The following is a 20,636-nucleotide window of genomic DNA, read 5'->3' as shown; positions in this document are numbered from 1 at the left end:
CACCTTCCTTCTACTTTCCAGTGAGAAAAGAAACTCACTGATCCAAGCATACAATTTCAGTCGACACGTTCCTGGTTGTACTATTTAAAAGACACGTCCCATCGTGTATTCAGATCCCGAGGAGAAAGGAATCTAATTTGGGAAAATTATGTTTTGACCATCATAAAAGTTTCATATTTAAACCCAACACCCAATGAAAAAGTGAAAATTGAGAGTAAGATTTTGTCTTTAAAAAATCCCTAAAATACCCTTGACTATTAAATGAAAAAACTAACCAATCACCTCACCTTTCTCATTCTCTCTTTGACTCTTTTGCCCTTCTCTCACCTATTTAATAGTAGAACCAACTTGAATAATTTTTCTTCATCAAATATTATTCTTTCTTTAAAACTTACATAATATATAATAAATATCATTCTTTATTTCAAACATATATTATTTCTCATATATATTAAATAATTTTTAAACACCTCCTAAAATATTAGCATTATTTGCTTACTCTAACTTGTAAATTAGATATCATCAAATATTATATTTTTTTCAAATTTATAGAACATATAATAAATACTTTTTAAATACCTCATAAAATATTATTAATTTTTTTTTCTAACTTGCAAATTAGGCACATGGTGTTTATTATTATTTTTTTAATATAATGTAAATACTCACATGCATATATATATATATATATATATATATATATATATATATATATATATATATATATATATAATATTAATCAAGAAGACAATATTTATAAGACTAATTTACCAACCTTCCAATAATTTTGAAAATGTAAATAGGGTAATTGGCCGAATTAAAGTCTTCAAAAATATTCAAAATTTCTCCATTCTAATATTACCTAATTGTTCTCCACACTAATCCTAAATATTTTTGAATAAAGATTTAAATATTTAAAACCATTAAAATAAATACTTTCTTATTAAAGCAATTTTTTCAAAGTAATAAGATAAAAATCATGAAATCTTCAAAACTATAATTACAACAAATATTTTTAACTTTAAAACTAATTTCATAATTTAAATTAATGATTTTAAAAAATAAAAATGTTATAAAAATAATTTTTGTTTATTTTTAATTCCATTTAAATATGATTTTTTTAATCTCTATTGATAACAATGAAATTATATTTACAAAGGCAAAATAGTAAAAATATATATTTCATTTAGTTACTTATAATGAACAATTCAAACATAATTGATTTTAATTTTATTTCCTATGTGTTAATTTTTGTAGAGAATGTCTTAATGACATAGTTTGGTAAAAAAAGAAAAACAAAACTATCAATAATCATCTTAATGTCAAATTCAAGTTATTTAAAAATCGTATAAAACCTATTAGAAGTCTTGTACACCCTTATACACTTAGCACATTTTCCTTGTACAGTTAGTGTAATATCATTGTACAGTTAGTGTAATACCCTTGTTGACACAAATTTCATATATCTCCTACTTTATATATCCAGACTTAGCGTCAATTTTTTTCCCCAAATATCATTATTGGGAAAAATATTAGAATTTTCATGTAAAAGTTAAATAAAGTGCATGACATAGGTGTACAATCACTGGGTGACAAGGAAAATAAAAAAGTAGTTTAGAATCATTCACAAAGGGTAATCTTGTACACCTTTGTACAATTAGTACATTTCCCTTGTACAGTTAGTGTAATACCCTTGTACAATGACACAAATTTTATATCCCTCCTAGGTTATGTGTCCACGTAGGAGTGTTTAACCATATTTTCAATGATTTAGTTGAGAAGATGGTAGATGATTTAAAGTCAAAAATTTTTTCCTCCAAATATTATTATTAGGAAAAAATATTGGAATTTTCTTGTGGGAATTAAATAAAGTGCATGACATATATGTACAATTCATGAGTGATAAAAAAAATAAAGGAATGACTCATAATCGATTATAATATTTTACAAAGGGTAGTCTAGTACACCTTTGTACACTTAATACATTTCCCTTATACAATTAGTGTAATACAATTATACATATAAAAAAAATAGTACTAAACAAGGTTTTCAATTTCATTTTAGAAAATAGTTTTTATTTTTTAATTAAAAATATTTTTAAAAAGAGACAATATAGAAAATAAAAATTATTTTTAAAAATAAAAAATAAAAACTAGAAAAATATTTGAAATCCAAACTCAAATATAATTTATATAATTTTTAACTACTTGTTTTCATCTAAAATAAGTAAATATACCTTTCAACCCTTTTATATAATAAAAATTCAATATCTACTATGTATTGATATAATCCACTTCTAAAGTTCGGTCATATGAAAACATTTTAATTGAATACTTAAAATAAAAATTTTCCATCCATCCTCTTTCTTTTTTTTTCTTTATCTTATTTTAATAAATTTTCAATTAATTCAAATCATTAAAATAAATCCTTAATAAACAAATTTGTAACATTTCATATAACTTATTACTAAAAGTCATGTTCAAAAAGTTATTAAAATAAGGAAGAAAGAAGATTAAAAAAAATAAACATTTTATTTTATAATAGTAAAAAAAAAATAGATACTTTTAATATAAAAAAATTAAAATAGTGAATATATTTATTTTAAATAGTATTTTAATCATTAAATTATTTACTTCTAAAATATAAAAGATAAAAATAAATGTAAAATGTAATTTTTATTTATTTAAATTAATATTTTTTTAGAAAGTATTTTCCAAAATATTCTTTGAATCATTAATATAATTTTTGTTTATTTATAATTTAAAAATAAAAAAAATAATTTTGAATTTTCAATTATTTATAAAAGAGTTTAAAAAAATAATGAAAAATCCAAAAATGGTTAAATAAGAAAGAATAGTGGCATGTGAAGGGTGGTAGAATAAAGACAAAAATAAGTCAAGTGAGTATTTTTGTCTATTCCCATCTCATATCCTTGAAATCAATTATAGGTATTTGAAGGACTCTTTATTAATTATCAAAGCCAAATGGGTCTAAAGCCCAATTCTCCCATCTAATTTGAAGGAAGAAAGTTGTCATAGATCCAAATTTTCGGTGAAATAAATTATTATTAAAAAGATGTTAAAAAAAAACGTGGCTTTGGATAAAATTTGGGATTAATAATAAGTACTATTTTGAAACGTCACATGTATTAAAAAGGTGATATATGGGAAAATACTATATTAAAAGGGAACAAGTATTTTAATTGAAATAAATGAAAATAAAATAAATAAATATTTTTTTATTAACAAATTTCCTTAATGAAATCTCCTTATAAATTCAAGAAACGATATAAGTATTTCATACATGATCCTTGCCTTTGAACGAGTTCATTCCAAATCAAGTCATTAATTGTCTTCGTTGTTCTCTCAAATCAAGGAAACATTTTCATATCTTTCAAATTATGATCAAATTAAAAGAATTAGAGGAATATATTATTTTACAAAAAAAAAATATTATCACAAAGGTTGTATCACATAATTTATTAATTTTAATAAAAATTTTGTTTTATATTATTTTTCTTTTATATATTTTGCTTATATCATAAGACTTTCATAAAATAGATTTAGATTCTATTTTATGGTCATTTTAGAAAGTGTTTTTAACATTTATAATATTTGAAATTTTTTAATACTAGAAGGTGTTTGACATGTTAAAAATGTTAATTATTTCATTTTTATGGTCTTATTAAATATAAATTTTTATATATTTAATAAATAAAATTATTTTTTATTAACCCTAATTATTTGCTTATTACGTAGTTAGTAGTAGTAGAAATTATATTTAAAGTAATAACACATAAAACATCGTTCTATAATAATATGTTTTTATTATAGAAAAAAAAAGTTATTTAAACTTATGTTGACAAGACAAGTTTTTGATAAATAAAATAATATTATATAGGTCCATAAATTTAGAAATAGATTTTGAACAATTAAAATTAGAGGATTAGAATAGATAAAAATATTGAATTAATAGCTAAAATAATAATTATCAATTTTGAGAAATAAATTTAAATTTTAAGGTTATGTTTGGTTTTTCAAAGCAGGAAAAAGAAAAAAAAAATGTTAAAGAAAATTATTTTCTCATATTTGATTTTACTATAAAATGCAAAAGAAGGTTAAAAATCATTAAAATTATTAAAAATAGAAGAGTTAAATTTGTAAAAAAAGTTTGAAGTAATATATAAAAATAATTTATTTATTTTAAATTTATTTATTTTCTTTTCTTTTCTTTTCTTTTTTTCTTTCTTTCATTTTTTTTCTCTCTCTTGTATTTGTTTTTAAGCCTTCTAATAACCAAACATAGCCTAAGACAATAGAAAATCCCCTCAATCTTTATAAACTAGGGAAATCCTAAATTCTTAGTTAAGAGAAGAGGACCACGGGAGGTTCAAATCCTTTGTTTGAAGGTTTTCAAATTTCTCCAAGATCTTTAAAGTTCTTTGAAGGTTTTTAAAGGGGAAAAAGAGATTCATAATTAATAAATATATAAAATAATTTTAAAAAATAAAAAATACAAGAAGAATGGACTTCATCAAATTTTTATTTAAATAAATATTTCCTTTTTTTTTTTACTATTTTTCAAAAAATAATAATTCCACAAAATTTTCAGTAATAATAACTAAATTGTATTTTCTTTCCTACATACAAAACAAGAATAATTATATTGTATAATTTTTATTACTTGAAAAAATGATAGTGACTAAATTGTATTAATTTTGGAAATTTATAAAAAATAATTATTTAATCCCAAATTATTTGTTATTTGAATACATAGAAAATATTGGATTGTGATACCTAAATTAATTTTGTTGCATTTCCTTAAGATGTGAGAGGTGGAGTTTTTCCTTATATGATGAATAATGAATTTGTCCTTAATATATATTTAATTATTTATATTTTTAGGATTTTTTTTAGCAAATGCAACCCCAATTGAAATGTTGTTTTAAGTTGTAACTCTTCTTTTGATTAGTGAATTTTGAAGTGTTGATGCACTCTACAGATATTATATTGATTGTCAAATCACATTAAATTTTTTTTTTTTTTTTTTATGTCTATGGTTTTGGTTATCAGAAAGAAAAAAAAATTGCAATATTTCAAAGGTATGAAATACGAAAATCATGCATAATTGAGTAATTTTTTCTTTTATTCTCCTCAATAAATAATCATGCAAGTAAAAAATAAGTGAAAAATTAAATTAACTTACATCCCACCAATGATTTAAATTTATTTTTTTCATAGTAAAAAAAAAAAATCATTAATTTTTTTATTATTAAAAAATGACTAAATCACAATTTTTTGCGGCTTCGTGTAGACTATTAAAACTTTTACACCCAAATTCAAATTACATGATACAATTATTTTTCCACTATATGTATATAAATGAAACACATCCATACACAGAGGATGTGACATTTGCTGGCGAGATAAAACACCATCCCCTCCAACTTATTCATTCAACCATGAAATTGACGAGTTTCATGCATCTGGGAGGGGCTTTCCTTCTAGAAATGCCGTAAACAGCGCCAGTGATCTCGCCGGTTGTGATATGGGTGCTGTGTGAGAACCTCCTCTGATGGTCGCAAAAGATAGGATATCACCGTACACTTGCGTGCGCCCACCCACCTGAAGAAGAAAGGAAAAGTGGAAAACATGGTCATTACGGTCACTTATTTTTAATTTGTCTCACCCTCAATTTCAATTAGTATGTGGAATGATCATATGTGAACCTGTTTCTTCTCGAACCAATTTCTGTAAGGCACGGTTGTTTTCAGCTTCAGCTTCTTTGCCAATCCCTCCAGTAAAGACCTGGTTCCAATTAGGGAGGTCCTTGAATCTTGATCTCCGCTGCAATTTTAATTGTTATTTTCATAATTGTAAATAAAAACCCAACATTTCCAGATGTCATATCATCAGACGAATGGAACCTACCTGTAAACAAAGGCGCGGATCCCAGACCTAACAAGCCATTCCACAACATTAATAGATGGAATCACAGCGTCTTTCAAGAAGTGGGCATATTAAGGAAATTATATTTTAGTTATTGTATGATTATCTTGACATAATTAGCTGATTGTATAGGAGCATAATTTACCTTATATTTCTGATTCTATAGCTATAATTTAGGAGAAGATTAGATCAAACATGTGTATATATATACTACATTCTGTTAATGAGAAAGGTATCCAATTTGAAGCCAATCTCTTTATTCTTGTTATGGTATCAGAGCCAGAACAACAAACCACCATGGCTGGCAGTCAGAAGGCTTCTGGATCAGAAAACAAGACCATCGATCCTTCACATCCCCTCTATATTCATCATTCAGATCAACCAGGCCATCTTTTGGTGCCCATCAAATTAAATGGGGTCAACTATCAATCATGGAGCAAAGCAGTTATTCATGCCCTTACTGCCAAGAAGAAGATCGGCTTCGTCAACGGGACAGTTGAAGAACCATCGCAGGAAGATGAACCCTTTCTGTTTGAACAGTGGAATCAATGCAACAGCATGATACTTTCTTGGCTAACTCATGCTGTTGAATCGGACATTGCTGAAGGAATTATCCATGCTAAAACAGCACGCGAAGTGTGGGTTGATTTACGCGACCAGTTTTCTCAAAAGAATGCTCCAACGGTTTTTCAAATACAGAAATCAATCGCCACCATGTCGCAAGGAACGATGACAGTAGCTGCATATTTTACAAAGATCAAAGCCTTATGGGACGAGCTTGAGACATACCGTTCCCCGCTGACCTGCAACCAACGACAAACACATCTCGAGCAAAGGGAGGAAGACCGTCTTATGCAATTTCTAATGGGTTTGAATGAGTCATATAAGGCAGTGAGATCCAATATTTTGATGATGTCGCCATTGCCCAATGTCCGTCAAGCATACTCTTTAATTGTCCAGGAAGAGATGCAACGACAAGTTTCTTCTGAGCCAACCGAGAATTTCTCAATAGCTGCTGCAGTCCCGGGAAAAGGAGGTAATCCAAGACAGAAAATGTGTGACCATTGTAACAGATCCGGACATACCATAGATGAATGTCGGACTCTTAAATTTCATTGTAAGTTCTGTGATAAAAGAGGTCACACGGAGGATAGATGCCGACTGAAAAATGGGAGCAATAACAAAGCGGGACAATTCCGAGGACAACGTCCTTTTGGTCTTGGGAATCAGCCCTCAGCAAACGCAATAGAATCCCAGGAAATGTCTAATTCGACTTCTTCTAGTACAGTCCAGGGGTTCACTACAGAACAAATACAACAGTTGGCTCAAGCAATTCGTGCATTAAATCACAGTAATTCCGGTAATATTGACGCATATGCAAATGCTGCAGGTTTGATTCCATCAACTCTTGTGTCTGTTAATTCTAGTAGTACAAGTTCTTGGATTTTGGATACAGGTGCCACGGATCACATCGTTTCCCACATGTCTCTTCTCACTGATCTCAAACCTTCTAATGTCACAACTGTTAATTTACCAAATGGTGCAGCATCACCAATAACACACACTGGCACCATTATTTTTGATTCCCAATTGACCCTTAAAGATGTTTTATGTGTCCCATCCTTTAACTTGAATTTAATTTCGGCTAACAAACTCGCAAAAGATCAGAATTGCTGCATCATATTCTTTCCTGACTATTGTATTTTGCAGGACTTGGTTTCGGGGAAGATGATTGGCTCGGGTAAACAGCGTGGTGGTCTATACTACATGCATCCATCAACAAATAAATCGGTTGTCTTTCATGTTTCTCAACCGTCTGACTTATGGCATTTACGCTTGGGTCATCCCTCTTTTTCTCGTTTTAAATTATTATCACATTTGCTTCCAAATGTTCATAAAGAATTAGGAAATCATTGTTCAATTTGCCCACAGGCCAAGCAGACACGCTTGCCCTTTCCCAAAAGTTCAATAACTACAAAATTTCCTTTTTCTCTTTTACATTGTGATGTTTGGGGTCCTCACAAAATTCCTGCACATACTGGTTCACGTTATTTCCTTACAATTGTTGACGATTTTTCTCGTTGCACATGGATTTTCCTTATGCATCATAAATCAGAAACACAATCTTTGTTAACTAATTTTGTGCAATTCGTCAAAACTCAATTCCACACAGATGTTCAAACGGTAAGAATGGATAATGGCACAGAATTTATTCCTCTTCGCATCTTTCTTCAAAATAAAGGAATTGAACTTCAAACCTCTTGCATTTACACTCCACAACAAAACGGAGTTGTAGAACGCAAACATCGACACATTTTAAATGTTGCCCGTTCTCTCATGTTTCAATCAAATGTCCCACTTGAGTTTTGGGGGGAATGTGTTTTAACAGCCGTTTATCTGATAAACCGCATTCCGACTCCATTGCTCTCAAACAAATCACCATTCGAGGTCTTATATAATCGGCCTCCTTCACTCACACATTTGCGAGTTTTTGGTTGTGAATGCTATGTAACGAATGTTCACCCCAAACAGAAATTTGACCCTCGGGCATCTATTTGTGTTTTTTTGGGGTATCCACATGGACAAAAAGGCTATAAAGTACTCGATTTGCGAACACAAAAATATCAGTCAGCCGAGATGTATTCTTTCGGGAAAATATTTTTCCTTTCCATCCTAGTTCTTCTCAATCTCAACAACATTCACCTTCTCTTCCTTTACCGCTTCCCATTTCTTTCGATTCCACACCTCAGCCGATATCTCTTCCTCGTTTTTCTCCAAGTTCCACTCCTCCCTTGTCGCATCACAATCCTGTATTATCTCCACCTTCCTCTAATACTGATGTTCCCGAACCTTTATCCCCAGAATCAGTTGCGTCACCCTTACCTTCTTCTCCATCTCCTTATTCGCTTTCTTCCCCACCTTCCGTGCCCTCAGTACCCTCCAACACGTCAGCCCCTTCCCCCACCCATGAACCCCTCTTCGACGTTCCACTCGCCATATTCAGCCTCCTGCCTGGCACCACGACTATGCCATGTCTGCCCAGCTTAATCATTCTTCCACGCAATCAAGTTCTCGTCAAGGTACAAGGTATCCCCTCTCTTCTCACCTTTCTTTTTTTCGTTTTTCACCCATCACCGTGCTTTTTTAGCTCTTTTGACAACCCAAACCGAACCTTCATCCTTTGAACAAGCTGACTGTGATCCGCGTTGGCGCCAAGCCATGTCCACTGAACTTCAGGCTCTAGAACGAAACAACACTTGGGAGATGGTCCCTCTTCCTCCGGGACACAAACCCATTGGCTGCCGCTGGGTGTACAAGATCAAATACCATTCTGATGGAACCATTGAACGCTATAAAGCACGTTTGGTTGCCAAGGGCTACACACAAGTCGCCGGTATCGACTATCAGGAAACCTTTTCTCCAACTGCCAAACTCACCACTCTTCGCTGTTTGCTGACTGTCGCAGCTTCCAGAAATTGGTACATCCATCAGCTTGATGTGCACAACGCATTCCTTCATGGCAATTTACAAGAAGAGGTTTATATGACTCCACCTCCTGGTCTTCGCCGACAGGGGGAGAATCTGGTATGTCGGCTTCACAAATCTATTTACGGTTTGAAACAGGCATCACGCAATTGGTTCTCAACTTTTACAGCTACTGTTAAGTCTGCGGGTTACATACAATCCAAAGCAGATTATTCACTTTTTACTAAATCCCAAGGTAACAAGTTCACTGCTATTCTCATTTATGTTGATGATATCCTGTTGACTGGTAATGATTTGCATGAAATCAAGATGCTCAAGACTCATCTGCTCAAGCGTTTTTTTATTAAAGACCTCGGTGAATTGAAATATTTTTTGGGTATAGAATTCTCTCGCTCTAAAAAGGGAATCTTTATGTCTCAAAGAAAATATGCATTAGATATTTTGCAAGACACAGGATTGACAGGAGTGAAGCCCAAAAAATTTCCAATGGAGCAAAACTTGAAATTGACTGATGAAGATGGCGAGTTACTTCATGATCCAAGTAGGTATCGGAGACTGGTTGGCAGATTAATATACTTGACTGTAACCAGGCCTGACATAGTGTATTCAGTACGTACACTAAGTCAATTCATGAACACACCTCGGAAGCCGCACTGGGAAGCAGCATTACGGGTCCTCCGATATATTAAAGGATCACCAGGTCAAGGTCTTTTTCTTCCATCTGAAAATAATTTAACACTCAGCGCATTTTGCGATTCAGATTGGGGAGGATGTCGTATGTCAAGACGTTCCGTTTCTGGTTATTGTGTTTTCCTCGGATCATCACTCATCTCTTGGAAATCAAAAAAACAAACGAATGTTTCACGTTCGTCAGCAGAAGCAGAGTACAGAGCAATGGCGAATACTTGCCTGGAATTGACTTGGTTGAGGTACATACTTAAAGATTTGAAGGTTGAATTGGACAAACCAGCACCATTGTTTTGTGATAATCAAGCAGCTTTATATATTGCGGCTAATCCAGTTTTTCACGAACGTACTAAACACATTGAGATTGATTGTCATATAGTTCGAGAAAAACTTCAAGCTGGGGTAATTCGTCCGTGTTATGTCTCTACAAAGATGCAGTTGACGGACGTTTTTACAAAGGCACTTGGCAAGGAGCAGAATTTTTGTGCACCAAGTTGGGAGTTCTTGATTTGCACTCTCCAACTTGAGGGGGAGTATTAAGGAAATTATATTTTAGTTATTGTATGATTATCTTGACATAATTAGCTGATTGTATAGGAGCATAATTTACCTTATATTTCTGATTCTATAGCTATAATTTAGGAGAAGATTAGATTAATTTAGGAGAAGATTAGATCAAACATGTGTATATATATACTACATTCTGTTAATGAGAAAGGTATCCAATTTGAAGCCAATCTCTTTATTCTTGTTAGGGCACCGTCCCTGCAACGCAGAACAAGGTTAAAACAACAGATCCAAGACCTCCGGAATCGAAATCGATTTCCCACGGATGAGGAGAGAGGAAATGGAATGATTCCCTTCCTTTCCTTTCCCCATAAATAAAGTAAACCCGTCCATAGAGTAAATTGGAAATGTGTGGAATCCTCACGGATAGCATAAAGCCCAGTTGGGCGTGCCAACAAGCTGGGCATGGAGAGACTTCTGCACATCTTTCCTGTTTAGATACACGTCCACTTCATCTGTTAGGCAGACCTCTTCCTGCATGAGTCAAACCCAAATATTAGCATCAAAGTCAAGTACAAACAAGTCTTTTTTTTCTCCTTCCCTCTGCCCACCAACTGGAGTGAAGAAATGAAACCTTACCGATGATAAACATTTGTCCCCAAGAACATCAAATGGGTCAACTGATCCACCAATTTCTCCCGCAGATTGTTATATACCTCGTAACACTCGGGCGACAGAGACTCGCTGATATTATAAACCCATCGCATAATTTGGGAATAGTTGCAGGTGGACGTGAGAAGTGCATGTGTAGAATCTGAAATCAATCCATGGGACCAGAAAAAGTCTCCTTGGGCATTCATATCAGTATCGAATTCTAGAAGAGGATTTCCAATCTGCATGCAGCCATCAAATCGAGCTCAATTATCAGTTTTAGCCCAACCATTTATTTTAAGAATGTGTACTTAATGCAAATTTTCTTTTTCCTCTACTCACAAGGATTCCTTTCAAATTGAAATTCTTGCCGGAATTAATAACGAGCTGTGCAAGTTGCGGAACGTAGTGACCTAACATAAAATTAAAAGGAGACCTTCAATTAAAATAGGAAGAGAAAATAAAAATTGATGAATTCACCATGAATTCAAATGATTGTCTTAACCTGAATAACAGGTCTTCACTAAAATTACCTGCATAACTCTCCCCTGTAATGAATAATTCTCTGTTCCTGTACTTTGGAAATTTGATGAACCAGCCCTCCAAGAATGCGAGATTGTCTCGTGCTTAAGAAAAACATCCAAATATCAGGACGTCTGAAGAACTTTAGTTGAAATCATTGACAAAAGGGGATAAAAAATGAACCTGTGACTTCATCATTTATATCATCATAGAAGGACTTATTACGAGAATAAGAAAACCCAACTCCAGCTGGTGACTCCACATACAACATATTTGCCTCTGTGATAGAAGAATTTCAGAGGTAAATTTCATCATTTTAGTAATTTAATTAATATCAAAGTCGAGAAAAATTGAGCAAAGTGCACTAAATACTAATAAATTCCATCACACTTGATTGAAATTGAAAACAACTTTGTCCAAAATCTACAACACACCTCTGTTCCAGCTATGCTTATTCCTGAACAGAGTGTTCCCGCGGGGCCTAAAAGGGCCATGTTCCATGAAAGCCCCCCCTCCTAGGGACGAACAACCAGGTCCTACAAAATAAATTCCACTACTCAGAGACCAAGAATGAAATGATTCTAACTTTATCTACTTACCTTAATAAGATGCCTGAGAAGAAGAATTTGATACTAATTACCTCCAGTTAACCAGAGAACAAGAGGCTTTGAGCCAGTAGGATCAGTTACTGCTTCAACAAAGTAGTAAAAAAGAGCTCTGCCTTGCTTTTCATCAATGGTTACGTATCCACCAAACTGTTGGAAGCTGACATGTGGTTGTCCAGGCAAGCTTCCGAGTTTATCCGACTCGGAGACGGGCTCCATCGCGAAGCACAGCGGAGCTACACAGTGTGGCCAGTACCACCATCCATGAGCAGTGGAGTTTCATGGTCTGAGAGAGAGGTAGAGAATGGTGTTTAATAACCATGTGATGCTCTGTTCTTATATAGAAGTGAAAGAAGACTTAAAAAAAGACCTCCAACTACGCGGTTGTCGAAGAAAATCATGCATACAGAGATGATAAACCTGTTCTGCCTACGTCCGCCGAAGAAAATTATGGGTACATGTGATGTACTGGTGATAAACCCTGGAGTCTTCTGGATGATACTTCCGGGATAAGTAATCAAATTGTCCTGGATATGGAGATACGATGACAGGGGGACCAAGTCTATGCTATGCTCTGTATCATGTGGAATAATTTTCATTCAACTTTGACATTCATATCGTTCGTCTTTGTTCGACTCAAATTAATGACTTCTAACAAAATGGTTGATCACTAGCACTAATTTCTAATATTAAAATAAATAAAAAAACTTTTTTTTTTTTTCGTCGTGTTTAAGAATTTTCTAAGTGCTTGACAAAGTCTTTAAAATTGCTTCTAAACATCATCTATTTTGTTGTTTATACAAGCTAATTGGATTAAGAAATATTAATCCGACCTAGATTTAAGTTGAAGATTCACCCATCGAGCTCAGCCCAAAATCTATCTTACTATGAATATTTTATCATTTTAGTATCAATCTAATCATAATTTTAAAAATGAAAAGTTATTTTTTTTAATACAATATAAAAACTTGAAGTTGCAAATGAGATTTGAACTAAATTCTTCAATATTTTAGTAGTTTTTAAAATAATTTAAAACTTTAAAATTTTACTAATTAATAGTAACATCCTGAATTGTTAGATAGGAAATTTTTAGTTTTAAAAAAATCCAATTAAATTAAAAATAATTAGGAAATTTAAATAACCTCAAAATTATAGAAATAAGCTATAAAATAATTATTTTAACTAATAAGTGTATTGTCGCGTGTCACATTTATAGAATTATAGAGGTATTAAAAGCGTTACGGTTTGGTGGTTGGCCTTCCCACTAGAAGGCCTATGATACAAGGCGAATGACATTCTATTGTACAACTACTTCATATTAATAGTAGAACAACAACTATTGTACTACTAAAGTACCAAGGAAACCTTCTATTCCCTTTGTTTTACATCCTAATGTAAATAATAAGGGTGTTTATATTAACTCCTATTTCTTCATTTCCTTAGGTTTTCTTTTCTTATTCTTCTTCTTTGAAAATTTATTAAGGTTGTGTTTGGTTCCCCAAAAATACTATGGAAAAAAAAATGGTAAAGGAAAATGATTTTCTTATGTTTGGTTGTCTTATAAAAAATATTAAGGAAAATTAAATATAATTAAAACTAGTTAAAAACTTATATATTTTTAAATTATTTAATATTTATATCTATAAATTAAAATAAGTAAAATGAGTTTAAAATAATAAATAAAAATAATTTATCAACTTCTAATCTATTTTTTAATTTTCCTTCACTTTTTATTTTCTTTTACTTTTTTTTTTTTATATATATTACTTTCCCCACATTTCCCTCAATTTTTTTGGGAACTAAACATAGCTTAAGAGAAAATGGTGTAGAAGTTGAATACAAACATGAAGAAGTGGAGATTTTTCATCTCTACTTAGAAGAGACACTAGAGGTCATAATCTCATTTTATATTTTACCTTCTTTTATTTTTCTTGTCTCTTCATATTTTTTCAACGTTTTTAGAACCGAAAAAATTATCGTTTTACAGTTCACTAGTCGGACCCATGGTTAAATCGTGGTTGCATTGGTGGTGTCATAAATATATAATTTATATTTTATTAAAATTAAAAATAATTTTAAAATATTTAAAATATATATAATTTAAAAATAATAATAATTGTAATATTATTTATTCATTTTTATATAAATGGATTAATATTTTTAATTTATTAAAAAATATATATATATAATATTTAAATATGAAAATATATTGAAAATGGAAAAAAATTGTATTAAATGAAAAAAATCGAATTATGTAATTATATATATATATATTATTTTTTGAAATAGCCTATCTAGTTGTTTCTTGTTAGGCTTCTAAACAAGCAAAAACTAGCAGAGTGGAGAGATATCCTATCCTATTTGAAACTTAAGATCTACGGTTCAAGGTCCTTGTTGCAACAGCAAAGCTGATGTTTTTTTAAAAGCCAACACTAAACCAAATGGCTATTGGGCCGATGGAGGCTCTAATGGTCCATTTTGCAATAATAGGAGTGGGCTTGGACTATTGGGCTTGGGGGAAGAGGATGGGGGGAGGGTCATTTTGCCAAAGAAAGAAACAGGGAAAAGGAGGACCCATCTGGTTCTACAAGAACCCGCCGGCTCAACTGCACCGGATGGGTCAAACGAGTGAACCGAAAAGGTCCCCAATAGTTCGACGGTCCGATTTTTAAAACAATGTCTTTTCTTTGAGAAAATGTGGTTAGAAATTAGGTTTTTGAATGTATGTAAATTTTTAGTATTTTTAAGTCATTTTTTCTACTTTTTCGATTGTTTGGTTGCCAAAAAAAAGAGTGAAAGAAAATATTATGTTTTAAGTTTGACTCATATAACTTGTTAGGAAGTGTATGAAAATAATTATGGTATTGCTACTTGAGGGAAATTTGGTAATACCTTTCAACCTACGAATAAACCCTAATTTCTTTCAACCAACTCTAATAGATTGAGTTGAGTTCATGATGGTCATTTTCATGGAAAAATGGGTTTCCCATGAACGTGAAATACTTTGGTTTTTGGTATTTTGATTAGCTTGTGATTTTTAAGTTCTTGGGACTTTTTGATAAAATATTAAAAATTCAAATTATTTTTATCAAATAATAGACTCGATGATGACTCTAACCATCCAAGTTTTGTTATATTTGGACTATGTATGCCCCATGAAAAATTTTCAAATAGATTCAATAACACAAGTAAGAGTTTCACAAAGATATAGTTTGGACCATTCGTGTTTCTCAAAATTCTTCTAACTCTTTTTCTAGAGTATTATACTCAAAATTATTTTTATATGATATTAGGCATTCTAAAGAATTTAGTCTATAAATTTCGCCTTGTTGGACAATGATACTCTTGTACGAAAATTCCAAAGAGATGAATGAAAAACAAAGTGATTTAACATAGACAATTTTAAATCACTTAGGTTTCTTGAAATTATAGAATATTTTGACTAAATATCATGATTTTTAATTATTTTATATAATATTACACTTAAATGTATATAAATATATTACAAAAATAAATTATTTGTCTTTTGAAAAAAATTATATTTATTCCTATAATTCATTTTAAATAAAATATTACTAATAATGATCATTTTCCAAAATATTATAATTTATTTTTACTAATAAAACAGAATTTATAGATTTATTAAGATACTAATATCTACATTTTATAATTTTTTAGTAAAATGTTATTTTTTAATAAAAAAAATAATTTATGTTTCCCTTATTAATTTTATTATTTTTTAAATTTATCATTATATTATTATTTTTAGATAATTATTTTGTATTAGTTCTTTATAATTTAATATCTTATTGATTTAATAACCATGAATAAAAGGTTTATGTGAACTTCTTAAATATTATAATTTATTATTGAAAATATTAAAATATTATCATTTATTTTTAATAAAAAAATATAGTTTAATATTTAATAAAAATTATAATTCAAGAAATTAAAAAAAAAAATTAACAAATTTGAGTATGTTTCTTAAGAGCTATCTTTGAAAAATAGGTGAGACAAATAATTAAAAATAAAATAAAATTAATGGGCCTCCGCTTCTCCGGGGCTCCGCCGCTCCGTTCTTAATTATTAAGAAATAAAAAAAAATCGTCAAAACGTTAATTTTCCCTGGAAAGGAATTTGAATTAGCAGTTTTTTCCCGAACCCCGTTTCGGCTCGGCGAACTGATCTTTTAGATCTCCTTTTCCAAGATCTCTCTTCACTCTTCCTTTGAATTTTGATTTCAAACCCTAGCCCTACCCAATTTGGCAACAGGCTTTCTTCTAGTGGGAAGCTGAAGGTTTGTTGAATTCGAATCTATTTGTTTGTTTCCTTGAGTTGGCATTGTTGAAAATTGTTTTCCATTAAGTCCTTTCATTTTTCTGAATTTTTTGGTTGAGTTTTGTTATAGTGGTTGATAATGCATGCGAGGTGTTCGATGAAAAATGCAGAAAATTGTTTGACAAAAAATCATGCTGCTGTTGTGATGGTGAACCTTACAGAGTTTGCATCAAAACATGAAAGAGTTCAGCAGATTTTTGTTTGTCTGAGCTGGGCTATTTTTTTTATGGTTAGGTGTTAGTACCGTTTGGAAATGTGTTCTTTTGATCTATAATTTTGTTTAGCTATTCTGATTTAGGGTATGTATCAGGGTTTTAGTGGGTTCATCATGTATGAGAAATGGGGATGTGTTTTCAGAAGATATTCTGAGACACTTAGTATCCTGTGCTTGCAATTTGGGTGCAGCTCTTGATTATGGCTAATGAAAGGCCTAGACATGCTCCTGATTCAATAATGTTTACTCATTAATTGCTTTTATTATTTGTTGCTTCTTAAATTTCTAGATCTAATGCCTTTGTAACTATTTCGCTGTATGCTTACCTCTGAAATTAAGCTGCTCTTTCTGCATTCCCTTCTAGGCAGGCTTATGCATTTTCTATTTGTATCGGTTTCCTCTGCAGAGTCTAGAAGATATTCTTGTTGTTTCTTTATTGGTTTTAATGTGAAATCTCTGTTGGATTTAAATGTATAGAAGGTAGGAAGAGTTGGGACATTGGGGGAGCGTGTGTTTTTCTCTGTTCGTTTTTCCTTTTAGCTTAACATCATGGAGTGATTACATCCTCGAAATAGAATTATTATTAATGAAAGCCACCCATATTTTCTATTTCATGTTTTTTCATCTATTCACCAATTTTTGAGAAATTCTTGCATTGTTAGACCAGGTTTTGCAGGCAAATACTCAGTTTAACAGCTTAAAATTTATTTACATTCTAAACTAGATTATTGTTTTCCTGGTAGTTGGAGTAAGGAGCACATAAAATTAAGTACCTCTAGCATATATGCTTACAGAATGTTGTAGGATGCTGCCCCAGTTTGCCTGGACTCTATTGCTAACAGCATCAGTACCATAGAATGTAAGGGTTGCAGCTCAGTGAAGGGACTGTTGATTTGTCGGAAGAAGAGGGGCTGATGTTGGTTGTGGAGAAAAATATTTGTTCTAAAGTTTGATGATTGGAAATATGAGATGAGTTGGAAGTTTGTCATGGAAAAGCCATATGCTATGGAGTATACATTTAAGCAAAGATATTTCCTGTATGGTTTTAATTGTTCTGATTGGGGATTGCCTATCAAATATATATATATATATATATATTTATATTATTATATATATATATATATCTTTATTAAATGGACTTGTGACGATGGCAATGCTATTGTTGTTTGGATACTTGGTCTTTTAGTTTCTTTCATTTTTAGTCACTTTGATGGCATTGGCATTACCTTCTTTAGACATAACTGTTTGGTTTAGCCTTATAGCTTCTTGCATGCCCTTCAATTGATAGTATTTGTTAAATTGAATGGATTTGCCTACTTAGCTAAGGATAATGTGTCTTCTTATAGGTATGTTCATCTCAATGCTTGCTTTGTCAGTTTGCTTTTCATGTCCTGAAATTAGTTAACAGTATGCTACTATTCTTGTCTTAAACTTTCAGGCTCTTTCCTCTAAGGTTGGTTGATTGGACCAAATTTTTCAAAAACAGAAATCCTTTTCAGTCTATTTGTATGGATCCGGAGGCTGCACAGACTGCCCGAGAATCTCTTGAGCTGGCATTTCACATGTCAAACATTCTTGACACAGGACTTGATCGACGCACCCTTTCTGTCCTCATTACTCTTTGTGACCTGGGTTTGAACCCTGAAGCACTGGCTGCTGTGGTGAAGGAACTTCGAAGAGAATCCTGTTCCTCGTCCCCAATGCCAGAGACTCCATCATCTGTTTCCTAGGCAGGTTTGTGGTGTATTCTGATAATGGTCAAAGAAAGAAGAAATTGTAGTTCACTTTTGTTTCAAGCAGGGTCCTTTGCAGATACAGGTTTTCTTCTCCTTGTGGAAGTGATTATTCTCTGAGCTTTTATTCTCTCACTTCATATCCACTGTTATGTCTTGGCTTGTTCAGTTCCTTCCATTTTCATATTATTACTTTCTAGCAGTATAATAGGTGCAACAAAATGAAATGTGTAAGTCACATATATATCCAACTATAGCTGCTTTGGGAGGACATGAAATAGCTATAGACAATGAAAGTAAAAAGCAAGAAGCTAATAGAAACTGTAACTAAATACAAATAATCTATTGCTAATTATCAATCCACTGAAATAGCATAACTAGCTGGCTTTCATTGAAGGTGGTGAGCGAAAACTTCTTCTTTGCCCATCTATATGAACTTCCATTTAGTAATATGGTATTTGGATAGCTCGGGGGAATGAATCATGACCTCAATTTATCATGTTTGATGCAGTGTTTGAAACACAAGTTATAACTGCAACATGCAACAAACACCTTAATCACCAAATTAAAGTAGGAAGTATGTCATTGAAAATTTCAAAATGCCCTTGTCTTGAACGTGAATTACTGAAAATAAATGTTCTCACATAATGCTATAGAAAACATAATAGAAACATTTCTAATACCATGTAAAAATTGATAGATGAATTCAAGTTAGATAAGACATTTAAATGGTCTATGATTGCAACGACCCACTCACTCTAATACCATTCTATAATGATCTGCTCCGTTTTGAATCCAACGAGTCTTTATAGTTTTAAAGCCTTTCTATACAGTTAACATTCTTCCCTTAACCAATGTAAGATATCAGAATGATTCTATCACGGTTTGCTCTTATAATTGGATTGGAACTTGGCATATCATGACATTTTTTGGGATATATAGTTTAATGCTTTCTAGGAATAGGATCCTTTAGAAAAGTTGAATCAGATGCTTTTAATTAGTCAAGGGAAAGATCCCATTGGTAGCTGACAATTGACAATGTAGATTGGTGATTGGTCCAGAGGAGTTGTTTTAATCTTCGATGAGTTTAATCAGGGGTTTATTGCTTCTGGATGGTTGCCTTGAGAGCATCCTAGTCCTCCAGCACACCAAACTTGAACACAAAATGTCTCGTCCTATTTGAAAGACAAAACACAAAGATTGAAAAGAAAAAAATAAAATAACATAATGCTGCCATCCGTATCTTTCAATAACAATTAAATGATAAGGAGATGGTCATACTAGTTAATGCCATGGGCAATCACTTGATGCAATTGTCACAGGTAACATGCATGCCCAGATTTGTTCCATTACCATTACATCCAGTAATAAATTTAATGTACATAACATTAGCAACATTAAGATAATTATTATGATTTATAGTCCTAATAATTCTCATTGACTAGTACAAACTGAGCCACAAGGGGGTGATGGAAATTTAAACAAATCTATATAAATATCTAATAAAAGTTGCAGTCCACATCCCTGGTTGGGTTTTCCAGGCTGGTTGGGAAGACAGACATTCTATGGTTGGAGGTACAATTTACTTCCACATGCTCCAACTACTAATAATGACTTTTTCCAGGGGCAAAGGTATCATCAGTGGAAATTTGTTTACTTGTCTTGGGTCACTTTGATTTGATAAAAAATATTCACAATAACCCTTTTTTTGGCGTATTATGAGCACCAAATGTGTCATCAAGGATAAGACTTAAATAAGATATGGGGGAATCAACATGACATGTGAAATTTGAATGAGCAAGCATGACATATAATCAGGCTAGCTTCGAGTATACGATTTTAATTGAAGGTAGCTTTATATCGACATGTACCTTAGCCATGGCATCTGTTTGTCCCCATGTGTTGAAACAGACTCATGGATTAGGCCAGGTTCTTGCTACCCTAT

General features: G+C 31.8%; 1 protein-coding gene and 1 pseudogene across 1 annotated transcript; one reads left to right on the top strand and one right to left on the bottom strand.

Annotated features, from left to right (window-relative positions):
• Positions 1 to 5,467: 5,467 nt before the first annotated feature.
• On the bottom strand, positions 5,468 to 12,643 carry LOC117920627 (annotated as a pseudogene).
• Positions 12,644 to 16,530: 3,887 nt separating this feature from the next.
• LOC117920048 (mitotic-spindle organizing protein 1A-like) lies at positions 16,531 to 18,859 on the top strand. Its single transcript, XM_034837399.1, has 2 exons — positions 16,531 to 16,703; positions 18,397 to 18,859. The coding sequence occupies exon 2, from the start codon at positions 18,467 to 18,469 to the stop codon at positions 18,686 to 18,688; it is 222 nt and encodes a 73-aa protein (XP_034693290.1). The 5' UTR covers positions 16,531 to 16,703; positions 18,397 to 18,466; the 3' UTR covers positions 18,689 to 18,859.
• Positions 18,860 to 20,636: the final 1,777 nt, after the last annotated feature.

This window comes from Vitis riparia, chromosome 8, assembly GCF_004353265.1.
Source record: "Vitis riparia cultivar Riparia Gloire de Montpellier isolate 1030 chromosome 8, EGFV_Vit.rip_1.0, whole genome shotgun sequence".
In the NCBI taxonomy this organism is placed as follows: Eukaryota; Viridiplantae; Streptophyta; class Magnoliopsida; order Vitales; family Vitaceae; genus Vitis; species Vitis riparia.
The sequence above is the reverse complement of the archived record's forward strand: the minus strand, read 5'-3'. Positions and strand labels throughout refer to the sequence as shown.